Source organism: Myotis myotis, unplaced genomic scaffold (genome assembly GCF_014108235.1).
Source record: "Myotis myotis isolate mMyoMyo1 unplaced genomic scaffold, mMyoMyo1.p scaffold_m19_p_5, whole genome shotgun sequence".
NCBI classification, from domain to species: domain Eukaryota; kingdom Metazoa; phylum Chordata; class Mammalia; order Chiroptera; family Vespertilionidae; genus Myotis; species Myotis myotis.
Genome location: NW_023416357.1, coordinates 102,846,182 through 102,865,069, shown reverse-complemented (window position 1 = coordinate 102,865,069; position 18,888 = coordinate 102,846,182). Strand labels below are relative to the sequence as shown.

Sequence of the window (18,888 nt, the reverse complement as noted above, 5' to 3'; positions counted from 1 at the left end):
GGGGACGCACGCCTCTGAGGAAATAAACTTTATTAGGAGAGCTTCAGCGGCCGGTGGGTGGAGCCCGGGGTCCCCCTCCCCTCAAGATGTCGTGGTGCCAGCTCCTCCCTCACAGTGGGAGCTGGTGCCAGGGCACAGGCTGCCTGACAGAACCCACCACTGGCCGCTCGTGTCTGCTCAGGTGGCCCTGGGGTCAGGAACTGTGTATCTTGCTGGAAACTGTTGGATGCATGTCAGCCTTTTTGGGTGCTGGGAGGAGGCACAGTGAACATATTAATGTCTTCAGTCTGCGAAGTTCTAGAAGTTTCTTAGGCTTCAAAATCTGAGCTTGGAGAATGCCATGGGAAAGAATGAACCAACTCCCTCAACAGTAAAGCGGCTAAACCGAAGTTCCAAAGGACCAGAGACGGGGAAAGGATGCTTAAAGCTGCTCCCTCCCTGCTAAGCAGGCCGCCTGTGCCCTACAGCTGTGCTCAAACACAGAAGTCTTCAAAAAGACAGGCTCGTGCTGCTGTTGGTAACTAGGAAGTTCCAGAAGAGCTGTCGCAGCAGCAGGCCCTCAGGGGTCGTTCTCCACCTCCTCCATCACCTCCTCGTCCACCTCCTTGGGGTCCTCCATGCTGCTGTGGTGGATCCGCTCCGGCAGGACGCGCGCCAGAGGGATGCCCAGGCCCTGGTGCACGGCGTCCACAGTCCGCTGGTTCACGTAGTAGGACAGCTTGGCGGGGGGGAGCCGCCTCCGCATCTCCTCCAGGTACTTGTAGGCCTGCGTCACACAGAGCAGCCATGACTGGGTTAGTTCACGTCAGAACCAAGGGCCCACACCCTTCGCTGCAATGGTTCCTTGAACTCCCGACCCCGGAGGTCAGAGGAAAGCTGTCCCTGCTTCTGGAGGGAGGGACTGGGTGCAATCTGCGACTTCCCGGCCTTCCCAAGGGTGGAGGTGTCGGGGGGGGGGGGGGGGCAGCCCACACAGGCTCTGATGGCCGGTGCTGTAAGCTGTGATCAGCACAACCAGCTGGACAGGAACAGCCAGCTTCCTGGGAGCACTGAGCAAGCAGCCCATGTGTGTTTTGGGACCATGCTCCTCTTAGGATCTGTAAGCACACCCAGCGAGGCTTTGACGGAAGGATGGGTTCACATCTCCATCTTTTCCATGTATGTTGGGGCAGAGGCGAGTCTGGTTGGAGGGCAGGTAGCAACATGTACATGGACCTGCCAGTGGGAATATGTGGTAGAGCAGGAGGGTGCCACCTAGAGCAACTCCGGGCTGGGGGGGTCTGAGGTAGAACCGGAGTGCTTACATCTGCTACGCCTGCCCACACCTGCTAACACCTGCCCATACCTACCATGCCTAACCACACTGGCCTATACTTGCCCATATCTGCCTACACCTGCTGTGCCTGCGCTCAGCTGCCATGTCTGCCTGCACCTGTTAACGCTCGCTATACCCATTCACCCACAGGAAGGGCCATACACGAGGATGGAGGAACAGGGCCTCATGTGGCCTCTAAGACTTACCCACAAGGTACACTTGATATCAATTGAGAATGTGATAAAAATTTCTAGGAGCTTTTAATTTTTCTTTAGGAGGAATAATGATCAGATATTAGTATTTATTTACTTTTTTAATCCTCACCCGAGGATATTTTTCCATTGGATTTTAGAGAGAGTGGAAGGGAGGGAGGAGGGGGGGGGGGGAGAGAGAAAGAGAGAGAGAGAGAGAGAGAGAAACATTGATGTGAAGAGACACTCTGATTGGTTGCCTCCCATATGCACCCTGACGGGGCTGGGGATCGAGCTTGTAACCCAGGTACATGCCCTTGACTGGGAATGGAACCTGTGGTTTACGAGCCCAGGCTCTACCCACTGAGCCCCTGGCTAGGGCAGCTCTTAGTATTTCTTAAGGATGATAAAAACTTTTAGAGCAACTTTATTTTGGGCCAAAATAACTAAGATAGTAAAAGTAAATAAAAGATAAAGATTACAAAGATAAAAATACAAAGATGGTTTTTGGGGGGATGGGGGATGGGCAGAGTACAGACCCCCAGGAGTTCGCAGACCAGAGGAAGAGGACAGCCACACAGGAAGTGGCTTCTGTAGGAATTTACCACTTGCCTGCTGTGGGCCAGGTGCTGTGCTAGGCACGCAGGACACAGCACTAAGGCCAGCCAGGGTGGTGAGGGTAGCCGGAGCTGCAGGGGGAGACGAGGTCTGGCAGCAAAAAGTGCCTACACTGAGGCCCTCGCCGGTTTGGTTCAGTGGATAGAGCTTTGGCCTATGGACTGAAGGGTCCCGGGTTCGATTCTGGTCAAGGGCATGTGCCCCGGTTGCAGGCTTGATCCCCAGTAGGGGGCATGCAGGAGGCAGCTGATCAATGATTCTCATCATTGATGTTTCTATCTTTCTATCCCTCTCCCTTCCTCTCTGAAATCAATAAAAATATATTAATTAAAAAAAGAAAGAAAGAAGTGCCTACACTGAGAAGGGAAGCAAGCAGAGCTGAGGAGGGAAGAAGCAGGTGGTCAGAAAGGACCCAGCGGTGTAACTGCTTGGTCTCAGAGCTGATTTCTTCAATAAAGGGCGGGAGCAGAGTTTCTGGAAGGAAGACATGGTCACCAAAGACAGATGAAGGACAACAAAGAAATGTAACTAGACACCTGACCCCTGAAGATATCACTGTCCAACTGTCAGGACTTGACTCTCAACAGGCAGTGAGAACTGAGTGGGCGGGAGGAAAATGAAGAAAGAAATTTGGGGGCGAGAGAAGGAGAGAGAAACACTGATGTGAGAGAGACACATCGACTGGTTGCCTCCCACACACAGCGCGACGGGGGCGGGGGAGAGGGGGCAGAGGATGCAGTGGTCTGAGCATCTTCATAGTCCAATTTTGTCTCACTTTTTCTCCTTGTCGAGATTGGATTTAGAGTTGTTTTCTCCCAACAAAAACATGGGTGAGTGGACATGGTGGGGGGCAAAGAGGAAATAAGTGCTTAGGTCAGGAAATCCGGGTTTCATGGTGCTGACCTTTCACACTGTGGGGAGCTGCTGCTGAATTCTGGAAATTTCCTGTGAATTCTGGAACCCTCAGCTAATGAGGCTGGCAGAGTTCACTAGCAATGTTTCTGAAACAAACTTGTCAATACTCAGTTTGTGAGACTGAGGAAGGGGAACCGAGAGAGTCCTTGGGGTCACTGGAGTCTCACCAGAAAAACTACCTGGGAGTTAAGGCAGCGGGTGGCCAAGGAGATGTTGCAGGCGGAGCAAAGTCTATGGCGCCCCGTGGAACACAAAGGAAAAAGGCATCCAGGAATACTGTTACGTTGGTTATCAGAGGCTCATGATGGGAAAGAATGAGGAGGAAAGCTTCCGGTAGTGGCAGAGTAATTCGTGTTAGACCAACCTTCCCACCCACAAAAATAACTTAAAGGGCCCTGGGGAACAACCTCGGGCAGGAAGACGGGCAAGAAGATGGAGGGAATCGACAGGTGGAAGACGGGAGGAGCAGGGGACGAGTTTCCATCTAATTGTAACTTTTATCACATGCGAGGCCCCAGTCAGGGCTACTGTGAGGAGCTGAAAGTCACATAGAAAAAAAAAGGCACATAGAAACCCAAACCCTTACTGGCTTAAAAACCAGCATCAGAATTGGGTCAAGCCTAACAGCTGGAATGCGAGGAAAGGTTGGAAAGGAGAGAGTCTGAGGGGAGCTCAAACCTGAGTGTGAACTCCACCCTGATCTCTGGCGGACCCTGCGCTCTTTGAGGGGTGGGGACAGGGGCAGACTTCAAGGAGCCGGACCAAAGCTAAAGTACCGAGCAGAGATTCTAGCGGCTGCCCTACACGGGGGAGAGTTTGACTCTGAGTTGAGCAAAGATGACTACAGAAAGGGAGGGAGGGAGGGAGGGGAAAGAAACAAACAGTAATACTCTTTGGAGGAACATAATGGAATCCAGATGATGTCTATGGACATCATCATCGAACTGCTGAGAACAATATAAAAGGAAAATCAGAGGGAGTGAGGAAGGGGGCGAGACAGAGCGAGCACGCATGCTCCAGACCTGCCGAGGGTCCTTCTGAGTCTTTATCTGAATAATGACCAGCGCATGTGTGCGCGGAAAGCACCGAGGCCAGGGAAAGGCCTCCGAAAGGAGCCGGAGGAAGCGTCCCGGAGACTGAGCACAGGGGCCAGCCGTGCACACTCCGCCAGCCGGGTGGGGAGGCTGCCTACACCGCGCACAGAGGGAGTTCTGGGAAGGGCACTGCCTTGGGGATGCGATGAAATCGGCCCTAACTCAAAGCTGGCAGATCATGTGCTGATCAAGGAAACGTGTCTAGAACTTATAAAGACCACAATCAACAAGAAGACAAACACCCAAATAAGATGATCTGGACAGTCACAGGAGGAGGTATGCAGACAGCCAGTGAGTCACTTGGTCATTAAGAAAGTGGACATTAAAAGCACAATGAGATTCCACCACCCACCACCAGGAGGGCTGAAATAACAGAGGATGATCATACCAGATGCTGGCGAAGATGAGGAAACACGCTAGTGTGGCTGTGAGCTAAATTCGTTACTTGCGTGGAACATCATTCTTACTGTAAAAACGACTGAAAGATAAACTGTGGCTATTCAGACGTGGTTATGTGGCAGATATTTTTTCACAAATGAACAAAGCAAAACTGTCATTTTAAGGAAAATAGTAACTGACAGTATTTTTGCCAAGGATAATAAATGTGAGTTTTCAAACGAAGTTAGAATTTCGGGCCACCGCGAGCTGGAGGTTTTCACGATACTTAATGACTTTTCCGATGAGACTGGTGGTGATATCAGTAAATGAGATTTAAACAAATATGTATCATGAAATGTGTTAACATTTGTCTACCTCAGTGAACCAATATTTTGCAAATGACCAACAAAATCATGCAGGTGTACAAGATCCAGGAGAAACCAATGGGCCAATGCAGCAGAGCACCAGACGTACAGCGGTAGGGCTTCCGTTCCTCCCTGCAGCTAACTTAGGAAACAGCACTTGGTGTAGCGCCAAAGAAGATCTACAAATACCCGAGAAGGCGATTAAACACCCCTCCCATTCACATCAGTGGATATAATTCACACAAACTGGGTGCTCATAGCTTTCCTAGGGCAAAAGGGTCCGAAGACCAACATGTTTGAGAACCACTCTGTCAAACGGAATTATCAGAAGCTTCCACAAAGAGACCCCCAAGCCAGGTCGGTTCACATACGCATTCTACCTAACAGGTAAGGAAGAAATGACACAAGTCTGACATAACGCTTTCAGAAGGTACCGGAGATGGGCCTGGTTCCTAGCGTTCGACAGGACTAGAATAACCCTGCTACGAACCATGACAAAGAAAATAAAGTTTGGTAGCTTCTTGGAAAGTTAAACATACACTCATCCTATGACCCAGCAATTCAACACCCAGGTGTCTACATAAGAGTTAGCAATCTAAGGGGTGGAGGGGCAGCATGTCCGCACCTCTCAAAGTGGCTCAAAAAAATACCCATTTCCTGCCTATAATAGAAATGTAAAGGCATACATCCAGAATGAATAAATGAATATGGCAAAATGTTATAAAAACTGATGATCTGGTAAAGGAACTACACTGGGGTTCTATTATTCTTGTAACTTCTTAGTTTGAAGTTATTTAAAAAAAAAAAAAAAAAAAAGCTAGCCCGGTTGCTGTGGTGCAGTGGAGGTCACAGTTCGATGCCCAGTCAGGGCACATGCCCGGGCTGCGGGCTCGATCCCCAGTGTGGGCCTGCAGGAGAGACCCAAACAATGATTCTCTCTCATCACTGATGTTTCTATCTCTAGCTCCCTCTCCCTTCCTCTCTGAACTCAATAAAAAATACATATTTTTAAAAGGCTAAAATAAATAAAAAACAAACAAAAAAACCCCCATAAAACAGGAGCGGTGCCTGCTCCACGGTGAGCTCCCAACTCCTGCAGGCTGAGGGAGGGAAGCTGAGCCGCCCATCGTCCTGAACCCTCACCATCTGGAACTCCTCCATCTGCAGGTAGTGCTCCACCAGGAAGCCATAGACGTCCCCAATGCGAACCGTGCTGTCCAGGTCTGGCTCCTCCAGGAGCAGCTCGCACTGCTTGACTGACTCCTTGGGGTCCTCGCCGTATGTCCTGCCGAGAGCAGAGACAGCCTGAGCCCAACCCAGGACCTGGACTGGCGGTCAGAGGTCAGAGCGGGCCCTCTACCCCCTCTGCCCCGAAAGGAGCTCAGGGGAACCAGGGACCAATCTTTTGTGAAGGTAATTCTCGTGAATTAAAATAACTAAGGAGTTCATTCATAAATTCACTCATTCACTTAACAAAAACTTGCTGACTGCTCAGAGTGCCAGTATTGCGCTTCAGCAAAGATTTGTCAATCCTAGTCCCTGCCCAGGAAACTGTCTACAGAGGGGCAGTGTGATGCAGGGGGGCACCTGAGGGGCTGAGGAGGTTGGGCAGGGGATTGGCATGAACAAAGGCTTGCGCAGTGACACGTTTGTGGTTTGTGGAAGAGCAGCAAGTGGTAGGAGAGTGAGAACAGAGCCAGGAGGGCCTCAGGAGCTTCCAGAGCAGGACTTGGCTCAGGGCGGTTGGCTAGAGCCTCTAGGGCAGGGGCGGGGAACGTCCAGCCCTCAGGCCGCATAAGGCCCACGAAATCATTGGGTCTGGCCCTGCCAAGGCATTAGGGGTGAGTTAATTAATTGTTTGACCACATAGAGCAGGCTGATTTTTTAAGCTGATAATTTTGTATGGCCCGCGAATGCTGTTATAAACATCCAAATGGCCCTTGGCAGAGAAAATGTTCCCCACCCCTGCTCTAGGGGCTCAGCTCCCACTTCAGTAGAACCAGCTGGCCCGTTCCTGTCGAACCCTGACTTGGCCACCCCAGGCAGGCTGCCCTCTGGCCCTCACGAGTCCCCCGACTCCGTCCACAATGTCCTGTCCTGTGGCTGCACAGTCCTTGCTGCCCAACCTCCTCCCTTCTCCCTCCTGTATCTCAGACTCAGCAGATATTCCAGAACTTACGCACCCGAGTGGGCAGTGCCCCTACGAGAGCCCCACTTTGCACAGCCGTGTTCAAAATATGTGTGGAGCTCTTTCAAGGGCCTGCTCTCAGATGAGGAAAATGCTTTCATTGGTTTAGACAGAAGCTGAGCTGCTGCTTACACAGCGGGCTCCTGGAAAAGCTGGGTGAGTCGCCAATAAAAACTGGTGTCATGTACAAACCCAGATCTGTGGTCTCTCCTAATTACAGAGAAAATGTGCTGCGCGAGCCTCCTTCCCACAGGCTCCAGCCGCCTCCGTGGGGGGAGCATCCGTTTGATCACCACAGTCCCTGCCACCCGGGGTACAATGGCCCCTCCCGTAGAATGCCCTGCCCGCCCCTGTGCACGGATCGGTCTCTGGTTGTTTCTTGAACAATCTTCCCAAGCACGTGCCCAGGCTCTAAGGGGCTCCCCAAGAGGAGCTCAGACCTGTTCCTGTCTAGGTGTCCAGGAAGTTCCTTTGAAGAATGTTCTCTGGAAATTGAACCTGGGTCTGGTCCCTAGCAGTGAGGGGGAGCCTGGGGGGGCTTCTCAGGGGCTTCCCTGGGGCCCGAGGTGCCCGCCTCCCAGCCTCCTCAGGAAGGCACCTGCGGGCCTGAATGAACCGCTTCACCAGCGTCATCTTGCTCTGAAGCTGCGCCAGCTTGGTCTCCTGGTCCAGGGGGCTCTTGGTCTTGGCCTTGGACAAGCACTTGTAGGCCTCAGTGAGCGCCCCGTGGGCCTTGTCGTAGTTCTGGTATTCATTGATCTCCACCTGCGCAGACGAGACGATCAGGACCCATGGGCCAAGGACCCTCCGGGGGCCCCCAGACGGCGAGCAGGGGCTGTACCTGGGCACAGGCATCATAAAAACTCGCCAGCAGGTCCAAGGCCCGGCCCTTGGTGTAGAAGCTGATGATGGTCTTCATGGTCTCCGGCTCCTTCCGCCAGTCCAGGGACTGGAGGTAGTTGGCCGCCATGATGTAGTTTTCCTTTTGCCTCGAGACACCCGCGAAGAACACAATTTTCTCCGTGTCCCCAGACTTGAGCAGCGCTCTCATGGCCTAGGAGGAGGAGGAGCCAGGGCCGGGCTGGGAGCTGGGAGCATGGCCTGTCCCACCCTTGGCAGCCGGTGCCCCCAGCTGGGTCCGGGCCAGGGGCCAGGCACAAGCGAGCGCAGGGCTCTGGGTTCCCGCAGGCACCCTTCAGAACCCGGGCTGGGAAAGCTCCCCCCACTGGGCTACACTCGGGACAAAAGGGAAGGTGTGCGCGTGGCCGCTCCGGCCGGCTCACCTTGAGCTTGTTCCCGGCCTGCGTGTACTTCTTCGTGGCCAGGTGGTAGTTGCCCTGGCGCATGCAGCAGTTGGCAATCTGCTCCAGCAGCTCGCGCCGAGACTCTTCTGACAGGTCCGTGCAGTCCTTGGACACGGTCATCTTTTCGGCCATCTCCTCGGTGATGGTCATGTTCTGCTCCAGGCAGAGCTGCAGGGCTTCCTGGTACTGGGAAGGGGCCACGGACGCTGAGGCGGGCCGTCGCCCTCCCACCCACCACCTCCGCAGGGGAAGCTGGGCCAGGCTCAGGGGTGGCCCTTGACTGTCTCCCATGCTACTAACATTCTGGAATGCGACAAAGGGAATGCGGAGCGCACAAGAATCTTACATTTGTTGTGAGAGAAAAAGGAAACCAGAAATTAATTTTCTTCTAGAATTCTTTCGAAATCTTTAAACTGAGAAGTTTAATTAATTAAATGTCCTTAAAATTTAAGAAAAAAATTTATATTTTTCATAGGAATATGTCTTGGGGAAAAAAGAATTGTATCTTGGAGATGATTTCACCTCAGTAGCAAGGAACCGCACCTCCTTTTGACAGCTGCGTAGTATTCCACTCGACTGAGAACCACAGCTAATTCAACTCTCCTGCTGACACACGCAGAAGCGGGTTAGCCTCTGCTGGCACAGCCTTGTGCTTAGGCCACCGTCACGTGTATGGATGTGTTGTTAGGATACCTTTTGAGGACGGAAGTGCTGTTTAAGGGGATGTAATTTTATTTGTGACAGGCCTGCTTGGGTTCCCACCCACAGCCTGAGTGCATTTGTTTCCCATGACAATCTAGTGGGCTTTCCGACCTTTTCACCTTTACCAGCCTAATCCTTGAAAAATGGAATCTCCGTGAGTTTCGATCTTATTATGAGTGATACATATTCCGTCCATATTCTTTGTTCTTTCCCTTTGAGTTTGTGGTAACTTTCTTATAGATTGACACAAACGCTATACATATGAAGAAAATTAGCTTTTAGGTAGGATATATTTTCCTCCATTTTATTATTTATCTTTGCTTTTTATGGTGTTTTCTCCGTGTGCTATTTTCAAATTCGGTCAAACTGATCAGTCTTCCCCACTATGGCTTTGGGTTTAAATCATAGAGAATGCCTTCCCTCCTTTAAGACCATGTGACATCTCATAGCTTCTGGCGGAACTACTGCTATTTCACTGACAAGCTTACACCTTCTACCCACCCACCAGGAATTTCCTCAGATGGAGGACTGGAGTAGGATTTAACTTTGTTTCTCCCGGAGGCTACCTGGTTGTATCAGCCCCTTGCTGAGCAGCTCATCTTTTCTCCACGGTTGTGAGTGCTCCTGCATCTCATACTCAGCATGCATACACGTATGGCTCTCCTTCTGGGTTCCTAATACTTCCCACTGATCTGCAGGCCTGCCCAAGCACAGGCCCCAGTTATTCTAGCTTTGATATGCTTTCAGGTCTGGAGGTTTGATGACCCCTTACTAGTCTTCTTTTCCAGATTTCCCCTGGCTATTCCAGTTTATCTGTTTTCACTGTGAAACCAGAGAGTCCACTTATCCAGCTACAGGTTAAGTCCGAGACGGCCTTAGGGAGGGTCAGATGTACATCTGCTGGGTCTTTCTAACCAAGAACACGATAGGTGCCTTTTCAATTTGTTCAAAAATGTCTCCCTCACTCAGTAGTGAGAGACAAAACTGCCTAATTCTGGCTGCAGAAAGAAAGATCTTTTATTTCTTTTAATGGTATAAATATATTTTTATTGATTTCAGAGAGGAAGGGAGAGGGAGAGACAGAGATAGAAACACAATGATGAGAGAGAATCATTGATCTGCTACCTCCTGCATGCCCCACACTGGGGATCGAGCCCGAAACCTGGGCATGTGCCCTGACAGGGAATCGAACTGTGAGCTCCTGGTTCATAGGTCAATGCTCAACCACTGAGCCACGCCAGCCGGGCAGAAGAAAGATCTTTTAAGTGGATAGGCATGCCCTGGCCAGGTAGCTCAGCTGGTTAGAGTGTCGTCCAGATATGCTAAGGTTGCAGGTTCAATCCTCAGCAAGGACACATATAAAATCAACCAATGAATGCATGAATGGGTGAAACAACAAATCACTATTTCTCTCTCTCTTTTCCCCCCTTCCTTTCTCTCTCTAAAATCAATTTTAAAAAATGGCTCAGTGACTGAGCGTTGACCTATGAACCAGGAGGTCACAGTTTGATTCCTGGTCAGGGCACATGCCTGGGTTTCGGGCTTGATCCCCAATCAGGGGCATGCAGGAGGCAGCCAATCAGTGATTCTCTCTCGTCATTGATGTTTCTATCTCTCCCTTCCTCTCTGAAATCAATAAAAATATATTAAAAAAATAAAAAAAATGGATAGGCTAAATTTGTATGATTAACAATTTCCTATATCCCCATTCAGTTTCTATCAAGGAGAATTTTTCTACTTAAAAAAATGAGTGCACATGCCTATGAGGATGGCTACTACCAATTTTCTATTAACTAGAACAGTGGTTCTCAACCTTGGCTGCACATTAGAATCACCTGGGAATCTTTTTAAAATCCTGATTTCTGGGCCTCATCCTCCGGAAATTCTGTTTCTTGGTTACTAATGTTGTGGCCCCACCCCATAACAAAGAAACAGAATTTCCGGAGGATGAGGCCCAGAAATCAGGAGTTTAAAAAGATTCCCAGGTGATTCTAATGTGCAGCCAAGGTTGAGAACCACTGAACTAGAAAATAAGTATTGGTGAGGACCTGGAGACATGGGGACCCGTGGGCACTGCTGGTGGGAATGTAAACAGTGTAGCCGCCATGGAAAAGAGCATGGCAGTTCCTCAAAAAATTAAACGTTACCATATGATCTGGCAATTCCATTTCTGGATAAACACCCAAAAGAATTGAAAGAAGGGCCTCGAAGAGTTATTCATACACCGATGTTCATAGCCACATTATCCACAATAGTCGAAAAACAGAATTAACTCAAGTGTCCATCTATGGGTGAATTGATAGGCAAATGTGGAATATGATTCAGTCTTAAATAGGAAGGAAATGCTGTAATATGTCACAACATGGATGAACCTCAAGGACATTTGCTCAGTGAAATAAGCCAGTCACAAAACGGCAAGAACTGGGTAACTCCACTCATACGCTGTCCCCAGAGCAGTCAGGTTTGTAGAGACAGAAAGTAAACGGAGGGTGCCGGGGCTGGGGGAGGCGGTTTAATGGGGACAAGATGCAAAGATGAAAAGAGTTCTAGAGATTGGCTGCATGAAAATGTGCGTGCATCTACTGCTGCTGGACTATACACTTAAAAAACTGCTAAGATGGTAAATTGTTTTGTTGCGTGCATTTTGTCACACACACAAACAAGATGAGTGGAACTCCCTAGCTGTAATTTGAAGACACGGGTGAAATGGGCAGTGAGTCCACATTCGGGTCGGCTATAAGGGTGGGCTTATTCTCGGCCCTGTACCCCAGGGAGGCCGCAGCCAAAGCCTTCCTGCAATCACGGGACAGTGAAGCCGAGTGCCCTGTGCCTGTGGAAACGGTGGCCCTGGGGCTTCAGGGCCCACAAGTGTGCCTGGCGGGGACCCGGCCGTCTCCGTACCTTCTTGGCGGCCAGCAGCAGTTCCACTGCCTTCTCATACTGATTGTGCTCAAGGAAGAAGTCCGAGCAGCGGGCCAGGAGGGCAGGGTCCGACTTCTCATCCAGGTCCTCTGCGATGAGCTGCAGGGCCCCAAACTGCTGGGTGGCGAAGGCCAGCTCCAGGGCCTTGGAGAAGTGGCCGGCCTGTGGACAGCAGGGGAGCTCTGAGCAGCCGCCGGACACCTGGATCCGAGACGGCTGGCGTGGTCCCCTTGCACCCAGGCAAGTCCCCCGTTCCCGGGAGCCCTGTGCTGCCCCGCTTCGGGTCCAGGGCAGGGCCGCCCCTCACCTTGTGGTAGAGCATGACCGCTCTGTCCATCTGCTCGCCTTTCTCCTCGTAGTAGCATGCGGCCTCAATCATGTCCTTGGGGGAGCTCAGCAGGGCCAAGTTCATGAGCTGGTCATCCAGGCCGTTCTCCTGCGGGAAGGGGGCGGGCAGGGCTCAGAGGTCCCTGCTCCGGTCTGTGAATGATGCCGTGCGGGGCCCATCTTCCCTGTCTGACACACACCAATCCACGCGATCGTGGTTTCCAATGAGTGTCATGTCTTACTGGGTGAGTGTAGCAGAGTTTTCAGAGGTTTCCTTCCCCCCTATTATACAGAACACGGTGGGGACTAGTTCACGTGAGGGCTTTCCACATTTGGGATTTCCCAGGAGTGAGGCCCTGGGCTGGAACGCTGTCATGGATGCACAGTGAAAGGCCGCCTGTGGACAAGGCCATAGCAGCGAGCCAGCCTCAGTGCGGGCCCAGAAGCCCGGGGACACCACAGTGACTCCTCCTTGCTTTGCAAACACCAGCAGGGAGGGGAGAGCAGAGATGGGGAAGGAGGGGCAGAGACCAGTGTGACAGGCAGAGTGAGGCCTGAGTGGTAGAAGCCAGCCCAGGTGGGAGATGTGATCGATGCTCATGATACAATTCTCTACCTTTTCTGTTTGGAAATCTCGTCATCGACTGTGGGAAACGATGACAAAGCACCGTTTCCCATCTCCCACCTGCCTGCGTTTCACAGCTTCCGCCCGCGGCTCCGTGTGTGCTGCACGCGGCCGCCTACCTTGCACAGGCGGATGGCGTTGTTGAAGGCCTGGGCACGCGTGTAGAAGTGCACCGCCTGCCTCACCTCCTCCTGGCTCTCGTACTGCCGGGCCAGGTGATAGGACGCAGCCCAGTTTCCCGTCTCGTTGGCGATTTCGGCAGCCTAGAAAACCAGCAGAGAGACCCGGGGGTCTGCCTGCAGCTCACTCCCCCCCCCCCCCCCAGGGCCCACTCCCAGAAGGCGCCTACCTTCTGAATGTTGCCCTGGAAGCAGTGAATGCGAACCAGGGAGAAGTAGTCTTGTGTCAGCTCATAGTAGCGCAGCGCGGCGTCCATCTCCGCCTGGCTTTCCAGGTACTGGGCCCACCACCTCCACAGGGTCCTGCGAGCAGCCCGTAGGGATCCCTCAGGTCCCCACTCCCACTGGAAATGAGCCCCCGGGTCCCAAATGCCGCCCTCAGAGTGTACTTCCCATGGCCCGCAGCCAGGAGGCGTGGAAGCTGGCGGACAAGAGTGAGGTCCCCGAGGTCTGAAGGAACCATGTCCAGAGGAAAAGCCCTCCCCTCAACCCCCCGTCGACCTTCCCCACCCAGCTTCCTAGGATCTGGCTCTGAGGGACCAAGAGAGTGATTCGCACTCTCACATGTAAAGCTCCAGGAGGAGGTTTCCTGAGCAGTCCCGGGCCCCCAGCCCCCATATGCCAACCCAGCCTCCCCTGCCATGTCCCCTCACCCCGTGGGGGACACTCACTTGTCCTTCATCTTATTGATGTAGAGCTCCAGGGACTGCAGGTCCTCCGAGAGCATCCTGGGCACCTCGAAGCGGTGGGTGTCTGACTTCTCGTAGCTGCAAGAGGAGAGAGGGAGCAGTTGGTTTCCACGGTCTCAGCCGTGTTGCGTGCATGGAAACAGGCCCGAGCCTCTCTCCCGCCTACAGCTCTGTGGCCCGTGGACCCGCTGCCAGAAGACAGTGGGGCTTCCTCACTGCTCTGGGCCTGCCCTGGAGAGGGCTCAGCTGTGGCCGGGCCCCCAGGCACCACCACCAGCACTGCCCTGGGAGGCACCACGCTGGACTGGGGCTGCAGCAACGCCACCAGTGAGCCCAGGTCTCAGCATGCCCAGGACCCGAGGCAGCCAGGCGAAGCCGAGGCCCTGCCTCTGAGGTTCTCTTAAAGCAACAGCTCAAGCTCCCCTTGGAAGACACGCACTGAGGTCACCACCTGCCCTAAGAAGGTGCCTCTATCTAGACTCTTCCTCTGAGAACCTCTTTGGCCACCTCACTGGGGCAGAGGAAAAAGCAAGAGGCAACCAGGGCCTGTCCCAGAGTGAGTGGGAGAGCCCCCGCTCACTAGCTGAGGGCCAGGCTGCAGTCGGCGCTGGCCTCCAGGTGCTTGGCGTAGTTGTAGTAGGTGGTGCGCAGGTGGACACGGTCCTGGTGTTCGGCGACTTCTATGGCTTTTTGCCACTGACCGGAGGCCCGGTAGAGCTTGTTGAGAAGGTCGTAGCGCTGGCATTTCTTGTACAGCTGCTCAGCCTCCTCCTGAAGAAGGGAGTGCACGTCAGTGCGGCCACTGCTCTGGCCCCCACACGACCCACCGCCGACGCCACACGTGCTGCCGACCAGCCCATGACCGAGGACAGACGGACACTTCAGGCTGTGTTCTGAGACCTACATGATGAATGCTACATGCCGATGTGGCATCCCATCTCCACGAGCTGAGCCCACCCAGGCCTGTGTCCAGTGGGGATGTCTTTGCTGGCCCGCTGCCACGCCCTCAGAGCAGCCTGCGCTCACCCCTGCAGACTAGGCCATGGCTGACCACTCAGGTGTGCTCAGTTCTCCCGTGTAGCAGACACATGGGTGCCCCACAGCCCTCCTCTCAGAGGGGGTGCCCCCCCACCCCGACATGGTGCAGGCCATCTGAACTGCCCCGGCCACAGCGCACCCCATCTGGCACTCAGCTTCTGCCTCCTGCGTCTCCCAGTCTCCCAAGGCCTCCTGGGGTACGATGGGCCATGAGCTCCATGAACATGCAGGGCAGGCAGGAGACCTGGCTGAGGGGAGAGGGGCCTTGGGGGCTCCTTGGGGACCTCATCCCCTTTTTGCCTTAAGCTAGTTTAAGAGGTTTTGTGTTCCTTGCAACCAAATGGGCCAGACAAGAATATACTATGGCCTTCCCTCTTAGGTCGCAAGCAGGCACCCCCGAAAGCGAGCAGTGGGCCTGCCTCTATGACCAGGTCCTCTGCCCCAGAGCCCAGTTGGCTAAGGAGCAAGGAGCAGCCTCCGGGCAGCGGGCCCATCCGTCCGCTGCCTGACTCACCAGCATGCCCAGCTGTATGGCCAGCATAGCCACGCGGGCCTCCAGCTCTGGTTCCTGCTCCGCCTCCCGCAGTGCCCGCGCTCCGCGCGCATGGCCCATGTTGCCCAGGCACACCTTGGCGACGTCCAGCCGCTGGGTCTTCACACACATGCGTGCCATGTTCTCCCAGACAGCCTCACTGCGACAGAGGACATGGCAGCTCCGTTAGCTTCCAGCCCCCCAACCTCGGCCCCATCTCGACCAATGCCAGGCAGCGCAGGGGACGGAGGTAGACAGGCAGTCATCAAGAAGGGAGACAAATGGGAGTTGAATGGGTTCTATCCACAGAAAACATGGCAAACTAGGGGCCACATACCCCCCAGAAGAAAACGTATGTGTCCCCTGGGTCCCATGCCTGGTGCACGACCTCTCACGGCACCTGCTCCTGAGCAGCCCTGGGACGCGGCTCCTTATATCAGGGTCCCTCCCGCAGTCCCGGGATTCCTGCATTTCCCCTGCAGTGGACAGGAGGGTGCAGTCCATTAACAGAGAAGGGCCCTCTTTGTAGGTTGACAAATGCCATCTCTTTCCTGTCTCAGTAGGTCCATTTGCTCAGCAAACACTGGCTTCTCTTGGCCAGACCCATCACACCCACAGGGGGTCCAGGACCGCCCCTCCCCTCCCCTATCCCAGAGATGATGGGGCGAGGTCTGGGGGCCTGCAGAGCAAGCTGAGGAGTGGGACCGAAGAGCTTCCCTGCAGGTCCCCAGGACTCCTGGCCCATCCCCAGGAGCCTCGTAGTGTCACCAGGGCACTCGGCTGGGCGCACCCCATCAAAGGCTCAGGGGCACAGGTTCCTCCTGCTCACTGTAAGGTTTCTAGAGTGTTCACTTCCGCTGACACTGACCTGGGGCTCCCGCCCCACTCCCTGGCAGGTCCCAGGCTCAGGGTGAGCCTGGAAATGGTTTCAGACCCCGGACGCCACTCTGCAAGAATGATGAGGCTCCACAAAACTCAACCCAGTGTCCTTGCAGGGGCTGCCTGAGAGGACGCTCTCCGGCCCTTCCTTCTGGGTGGTCCTCAGGCCTGTTGGCCCTGAGCTCAGACCCAGGCCCTTTCCAAACATCCAGGTGTGAGCTCCACCCACGAAGGCAAAGGTTAACAACTGCGCTCACTGCATCGTCTCCTGTGGACCAAATGGATGTCTTCCTATCATAAAACCTGCGGTCCGCGCACATGCTTATGCACACATGGGCCTGCACGCACATGTACATGCACTCTGACACTTAGGCACAGGTACGGGCAACCACATGCTCATGCACACGCACACCCTTGTAAACAGACTCACACATGAATCCCCAGCTGCTCCTCTGGGGCCCTCCCTTCAGATGAAGCCTGGCCTCAGGCAGGGCAGCCCCTGGAGCAGGTGGGCTGGCGCTGCTGCTTCCCTCCCACCTGGGCTCAGCTGAGCAGCACGAGGGACTTAGGCCACTCCGCTCACAGGCTCAGGACAGGGGCCTCTGAGAGGCGCAGCCAAGGTCCCGGCGAGGTAGGGGTGCTCCGTGTGCAGGGCCCAGCTTGTAGCCTCGGTGCCGTGGGCATTTACCTAATGGCCTTGCCTGAGCATAGCCCAAGGATGGACGAGGGAAGGGGCGGTGTTCATGTCAGGCTTCCTGCCATGGACATACTGGGGTGAAAAGAGCTCCTGAGATGGGAAGCTGGGCGCTTGTCCAGCGGGATGGGCCTCACTGTGGGTGTCTGTGGTCTAAACGCTGCACAGCTAGGTGCCCTTTCCTGCAAGCAAATGTATACTTTTGCATGTTTTTGGCTCTACGTGGGTCCTGCTGGAACTTTTTAAAATCCACTAGATGTAAGTATGGAGGGACGGCCGAAAGGGCAGGGGTGACGTCACGCGCCCCAGGTGTGGCCATGGCCTGGCTGAGACTGGCCTGTGAGAGGGGACGTTGGAGCTCAATCCCCTTTGGTAACCTCACAGGGGCCTTCCCACAGCGCTGAGGAACAGGACCTGGCAGTAATTTCTGGGGTAGAAGCCACTGGTAGAGCTTTTAATGGGCAAAAGCCACCCCGCAATCCACTCCTCTCCTTCGGACTCGGATGAACAGGTGCTGAGAGCAGAAGCTCAGGGGCGGCCGCTGTCTCTTGCCCGGGCCAGCCGTGCTGCGGCGACATCCGAGTCAGCCCCTCCTGCCCCTTCCCCATCCAGTGGCTTCAGGCAAGAAATCACCTTCCCTGTACCACACGTCCTTCCTTACAGTAAGCGGAAAATCGGAACTTGTCTCCCTCGTCCTCATGTGCTAGTGGGAATGCACTCGGAAGCACCACGGGTGGGAAGCCAGTTGTCTAGAAACACACATCTGGATGCAGCCTGGAGGCCGCCCCTCCTGTGGCGGAGGCTCGCTGGGGCCCTGGGGGTCTAGGAGGCAGCGTCGGACCCAGCGACGAGGCTTTCCGACATACCGCTCGCTGGTCCTGGAAAGGACAGTGAGTAAGAGCACCACGTCCTGGCTCCAATCTGGAATCTCAAAGCAGACACCGGTCTCACCTACAGCTTCTAGTCAATTCTGCACAATCTCTCCACTGACGGGCCTGGCAGGAGTTGTCACTTCTCCTCAGAGGCTGCTCATTCCCTGTTAAACATGCCTCAGTGCTTCCAAGGTTTGGCCCCCGAGTGGGCGTGGGCAGCCCTGGGCAGTGGGTAGCAGTCTGGGGTCTGGGCTCACCCTGGCCTTCCCGGCTGCTGTGCAAGACCCTGGTTAGACATGCCCTCCCCCTTTTTAAATATCTTTAGTGATTTCAGAGAGGAAGGGAGAGGGAGAGAAGAAGAGAAACATCAATGATGAGAGAGAATTATTGATCGGCTGCCTGCTGCACACCCCCTACTGGGGATTGAGCCCCCAACCCGGGCATGTGCCCTTGACCGGAATCGAACCGTGACCTCCTGCTTCATGGGTCAAGGCTCAACCACTGAGCCACATAGGCTGGGCGAGATGGGGCCTTTTATGCTCCCTTTCCAAAAGATGTCACACGATTGGAACCTCATTTAAAATACTCTATGCCAAGGGTGTAAGAGACCAGTGCGAGGGTGATGAAGGCTGAGGGTGACCTCGTCTGTCCCCTCCCCCTTCCCTCTGCCTTGTCTTGAAAGCAGATGGTTGGTATCTGAATCCAATTAAACTGGAAAGCAACCTGTACAAGAGAGAAACCTGGGAGCCACGGGAGCTCTCGGGAGAAGAGGACGGGCCCTGTTGACCTGACTGGGGTTCATGGTGCCTCCCTGGACTAAAGAAGCATCGGGCATGCTGTGTGCATGTATGTGACAAAGGGCTCTGTCCTTGGATTTAAATCTCCACCAAGTGGGAGCTCGAGAAAGCGTGTGCTGGAAGCACATCCTTGGGTGTCCCACTGGGCCGGGCTGCCCAAGCGAACCACAGCGGGCAGGCGCCTCCCCACACAGCTGAATGCGGGACAGCGAGAACGTCGACCGAAAGGCCGGCCGAGTCCTTGGCTGGCCCCCAGCACAGCAT

General features: G+C 54.2%; 1 protein-coding gene across 1 annotated transcript in view; it reads right to left on the bottom strand.

Annotated features, from left to right (window-relative positions):
• Positions 1 to 15: 15 nt before the first annotated feature.
• IFT140 (intraflagellar transport 140) overlaps positions 16 to 18,888 on the bottom strand; it is a 94,628-nt gene continuing 75,755 nt past the window's right edge. The window contains exons 19-30 of the mRNA XM_036308854.1: positions 15,365 to 15,542; positions 14,393 to 14,583; positions 13,795 to 13,890; positions 13,294 to 13,426; positions 13,064 to 13,207; positions 12,300 to 12,428; positions 11,972 to 12,154; positions 8,348 to 8,554; positions 7,906 to 8,118; positions 7,663 to 7,829; positions 6,020 to 6,161; positions 16 to 766 (exon numbers count right to left, since the gene is read on the bottom strand). Of these exons, the coding sequence (XP_036164747.1) occupies positions 560 to 766; positions 6,020 to 6,161; positions 7,663 to 7,829; positions 7,906 to 8,118; positions 8,348 to 8,554; positions 11,972 to 12,154; positions 12,300 to 12,428; positions 13,064 to 13,207; positions 13,294 to 13,426; positions 13,795 to 13,890; positions 14,393 to 14,583; positions 15,365 to 15,542 (1,990 nt within the window). The 3' untranslated portion in view covers positions 16 to 559. The remainder of the gene's footprint in view (positions 767 to 6,019; positions 6,162 to 7,662; positions 7,830 to 7,905; positions 8,119 to 8,347; positions 8,555 to 11,971; positions 12,155 to 12,299; positions 12,429 to 13,063; positions 13,208 to 13,293; positions 13,427 to 13,794; positions 13,891 to 14,392; positions 14,584 to 15,364; positions 15,543 to 18,888) is intronic.